The sequence below is a fragment of the Mycteria americana genome, chromosome 20 (genome assembly GCF_035582795.1).
Source record: "Mycteria americana isolate JAX WOST 10 ecotype Jacksonville Zoo and Gardens chromosome 20, USCA_MyAme_1.0, whole genome shotgun sequence".
Lineage (NCBI taxonomy): Eukaryota > Metazoa > Chordata > Aves > Ciconiiformes > Ciconiidae > Mycteria > Mycteria americana.
Window position 1 is genome coordinate 1,585,398 of NC_134384.1, and position 4,187 is coordinate 1,589,584.

General features: G+C 51.9%; 1 protein-coding gene across 1 annotated transcript; it reads right to left on the bottom strand.

Annotated features, from left to right (window-relative positions):
* Positions 1 to 2,863: 2,863 nt before the first annotated feature.
* Positions 2,864 to 3,955, bottom strand: G0S2 (G0/G1 switch 2). The gene is made up of 3 exons (XM_075521808.1): positions 3,944 to 3,955; positions 3,829 to 3,913; positions 2,864 to 3,509 (listed from the first exon to the last, which is right to left on the bottom strand). The coding sequence occupies exon 3, from the start codon at positions 3,460 to 3,462 to the stop codon at positions 3,154 to 3,156; it is 309 nt and encodes a 102-aa protein (XP_075377923.1). The 5' UTR covers positions 3,463 to 3,509; positions 3,829 to 3,913; positions 3,944 to 3,955; the 3' UTR covers positions 2,864 to 3,153.
* Between the last annotated feature and the right edge of the window lie 232 nt (positions 3,956 to 4,187).

Here is a 4,187-nt window from a genome sequence, read left to right on the forward strand (position 1 = left end):
CAGGTTAAAGTAAACTGGGTTCAGACAAGTCTTAAAGAGAATAACAGAAATCAACCTCCTGTGATGCTTGGCAATCTAACTCACACCTTGGGCAATGTGTGGCTCTCCTCAAGAGCTTATCCCTCAGGACTTTGGTTTAACTCAGTCTTAAATGCTCCATATGCTTCTACACTGTAGTTTACCTGAGGTGTCCTTACTAGCACTGACTGTACATCTTATTCCATCCGGTTGCTCTCTGGTATATCCCTGTACTTATAATCAAAATTTCTCTTTGCACTTCACACACGGGCTTTCAGAATGACTCCGCCGTGCTCCATTGCCAGCGTGCGTGGATGCTGTTTGGTTGCATGGGGTTGTATTTCTGGCAATTGTATCGGCCCGGGCTTTCTCCAGTTTGTCTGGTGTCAAAATACGGATGTGATGGGGCTGGGAAAGAGGCTGGTTTGGAGAGTCGTGCCATGGTTTAAAGACAGAGAAGTTTGCCGAAGCCTTTTAATCTACTGCATCTGGCAAGTCTGTCCTTCATCACAGTTAAAGTGATGTTAAATGGATTAGTAAGCCTCCATGCACACTGAATTTATCATTGTGTGGTTTAAGTAAGACTTTATATAGTCGTTGTGGTAAAATCAGCCATTAATATGTGTCTAATTCACCACTCTGCAGAGAACTGGTCTACTATCGATGAAATCTGCTGTGGAAATGGTAACGCATAGGCTTGACCTCTCAGGCTGGCCTTTCGGGGTATACGTGGGAGGTAACGACCTCTGAGCTTGCAGTGTGTCAGGAGGCAGGAGATTGTCTTCTGCAGGACGTGATTTTACCGAGTTGGCTCCAGAACCGCCGGCGCAGCGTGCGGTTTAGCTGTCTAATCCTGTTAGCTGTCTTAAGAGGAACTATTTTGATTGTTTCACAAACCTCTTTGCTTTAAGCTCATAAACCCTGTGACTGGATAACTGTGGAGAGGAGGTGTGGGCAGCAGGGTGCCGGCACGATGCGAGGAGGCCACGTACGTGGTGTGAAGACAACCTGGGGTCCAAACCCAGAAGTGGTGGAGGTCATCCTGGATGGGCTCACCTGGAGCTCCCTAGCCGCCCCTGGACTTGCAAGCTGGGCTGCTTGAGACCAGCTCTGTCTCCTCATTTTTAAAATTTTCCCGTTCCCACAGGGCAGGGTGGGACACCTGCAACTTAGAGAAGGGCTAATCTTGGGAACCGATGTGTGATTGACAGAGTTTGCAGCTGCCTTGGACCGGACCTGGCAATATTTTCATGCCTGACACGGCCACGGACTTTCAGGTCCTTGGTTTATCCATGCACCAAGCGTGCCACAGGGAATTCCAGGTCAGCCTTCCCTGTCCCTGAGGCCGTGCTGCAAACGTATAACCTGCTTAAAGCTGGAACTGGGGGGGTGACGGACTCTCCTCAGCTGACGGCTTTCTTCAGGCCTGAATTCTCCTTTCATGTTTGCCCCTGAAATTTCCATTGGTATCAGTGAGGTGTTGGATTGTTCAGCCTTGCCAGGGACCAAAAGGCTTGGTTATGGACGAAATGAAGTGTTTCTCCAAGGCTGTTTTTAATGCAATTGGACTCTGCTCTTTTCCCCATGAGGAAAAGGTACTTTATACTTGATTCAAAGCTTGAACAGAGTTTTTGTGCAGACTTGGTAGGATTCCTTCTCCACAATGTACGCTGGTTTTTTTGACAGAAATAATGGTCAACAAAAGGAATTGCATGGTTACGTATTATGAAAACGTAAGGGTGAACTTCAGCTGCGTTCTTATATTTTCGGATTCTGATCTTAACTTGTGCAGCTCTGGGAGGAGCTATACATTTGGCACTGGTGTCAGCCAGCGCTTTTTCATTTTCCATAATCTCTTGCTGTTTGTATCGTTTTGCTTTTAGCTAGATAGTGGCATATCGCTGGTGTATCTCCCAGTTTCTGTGCAAGGTGTGTAGCCTGCTCCTGCCCCTGCCCCGCTGGCCATGTCTTTGCCATTGAGCAGATAAAGGGGGATTTTTCTGCCCCAGTCCTGACTGGCAGGGACTATTTCCCTTCCCTCCCTTCTATAGCATGGTCAGGATCTTTCAGCTGTGGCTATCTGGAGGGTTTATTTGGCTAACATGACATAGTCCTGAATGCAACAGATTCTTGCTAAGCCCAGGGAAGATTTTTTTTAAATAGGTGGAAGTCCTCTGATGAGTCTGGCAGTGCCCTGGGTGCAGCCCTGGAGCTTGGATCCCTGTTTCCACACCCTCCAGGCTGACTGTGCCATTGTGTCTCTCCGTGCTTCAGTCTTTCCATCTGAGACACCCCTGTGATACTGTGCAGAATGTTATTCTGCACAATTAGGTGTCTGTGGTGGGTTTGTGAAGGATCCTGGGAAAGGTAGAAGATTTTTTTTTTTAAATTTTTTTAGCTGCGCAGCAGCCGTAGCCTGATAGAGGATTGCTGGGGAATGGACAGGGTTGTGGTTGGGTTTTTTTGGTGTGTGGTTTTTTTTTTTTTTAAACAGTTCTGGGCACGCATGGCCATGGCTGAGACACTGATCTGTGCCATTAAACCCAGAAAACCCCATGAAGTACAACCCCACCTCCAACTGAGGGCACGTCTGTCACCCGTGCGAGACAAATGCCGCCTCCTCCCCCCACCCCAGTTGGCCCATTTTGGAAGGGAGCAGCTGCTGGAGGTCCCAGAGCAGCCCCACGGAGGGAGGCTTTATTGGAGGGTGCAGCCACCCCCCTCAACTGTTCCCTGGGTCACCCCTGCTACCCCCCCCCCCCCCAAGAAGCCAGAGGTGCAAGTGAAACCTGTTTGCAAATCTGTAAGAGAAGGGTTTGAAATGAATGCAGCTAGAGCGCACTGGTACCATATAAAATATTTATTGGCTTTTGCAAAATGTTGTAAAATGCATCTGTAATAAAAATAAGAAACCATGCTGTGCATCTTGCACATTTTTATACCAACAAAAGGTATTTTTTCCCACTGCTGCACAGCAGCAAATATAACCGTTCACTTCTTTCAAGTCTTGCACTTGCGGTCTCCTCCTTCAGCCAACCCTTCTCTCTTCTCGCTGGAACCACCACCAGGTACAACAGGACAGCAGAGTCTCTTGTGCTTGGTTGCTCAGCAGGCCCCTCTCCAGCCGCGGGGCTCTTAGGAGGCGTGCTGCCTGGTCACCAGGGCCCTCTGCATCACCACCGGCTTCTTGCTCTTTTCCAAGATCAAATCCTCCTGTTTCTGAGGAAGCATTTGCTCTTGTGTCGGGCCAGGCTTCCTCTCCTCCTCCTCCTCCTCTAGCCTCCCTTCAGAGGTGAAAGGGCTGCACACTGCCTCCACCAGACCAATAACCACACCAAAGAAAGCCAGCACGCTGCCCAGCATGTACAGCTTGACCATTTTTCTGTTGGGCTTCTGGCTGAGCATTTCTTTGGCAAAGGGGATCAGCTCATGCATGGTTTCCATTTTTTTTTTCTTTTTTGCAGCAGCAGCAGATTTGGAAGATGTCAGTTCTACAAGAGAAGAGAGGGACGTTAGTTAAATCCAGCTGCTTTCTCCCGTAGCAGTCAGAGCCCTCCAGGCAGTCCCACGCTCTCCGCAGACACCCCAGCCCTGTTTTAAGCGGAGATTTTTGATTCTGTGCTAGAGGGCTCGCTTCAGGAAAACGCATCCACCCGTGGCCCCGCCGTCCGGGCGGCTGTCGGAGCGAGCTGCCCGGCAGAGCGGACCCTTCGCAGCCGGAGCCGGGCTGCGGCAAGGCGGGGGATCCGGCCGGGGCCCCCATCGCATCCCCCCCATCGCATCCCCCCTCCCCTCATCGCACCCCCTTACCCGGAGGCGGCGGCTGCTGCGGGGCAGGGGAGGGGGCGGCGAGCGCTGCGGGGTGGGCTCGGCTCGGCCGGGCTCGGCTCGGCTCGGCTCGGCTGGGATGGCCTGGGCTGGGCTGGGCTGGGCTGGGCTCGGCTCCGCTCGCAGCTGCTGGCCGCCGCTGCCGCCTTATATCGGCGGCGGGGCGGGCGGGGCGGGCAGGGTGCCCCGAGCACGCCGCCAGCACGGGCCGCCCCCCCGCCGCCTTGGCAGCTCCTGCCCGTAATCCGGCCAGGCTAAAAAAAACTCGTCTTTTTTTTTTTTTTTTTTCCTTTTATAAAACTTGTTCGTGTTCCATCTCCCCCCGCCCCCCCCCCCCCAAA

Bases quoted from the DNA above. Each gene is read 5' to 3' on its own strand.
- G0S2 (XM_075521808.1), bottom strand. From the start codon at position 3,462: ATGGAAACCATGCATGAGCTGATCCCCTTTGCCAAAGAAATGCTCAGC.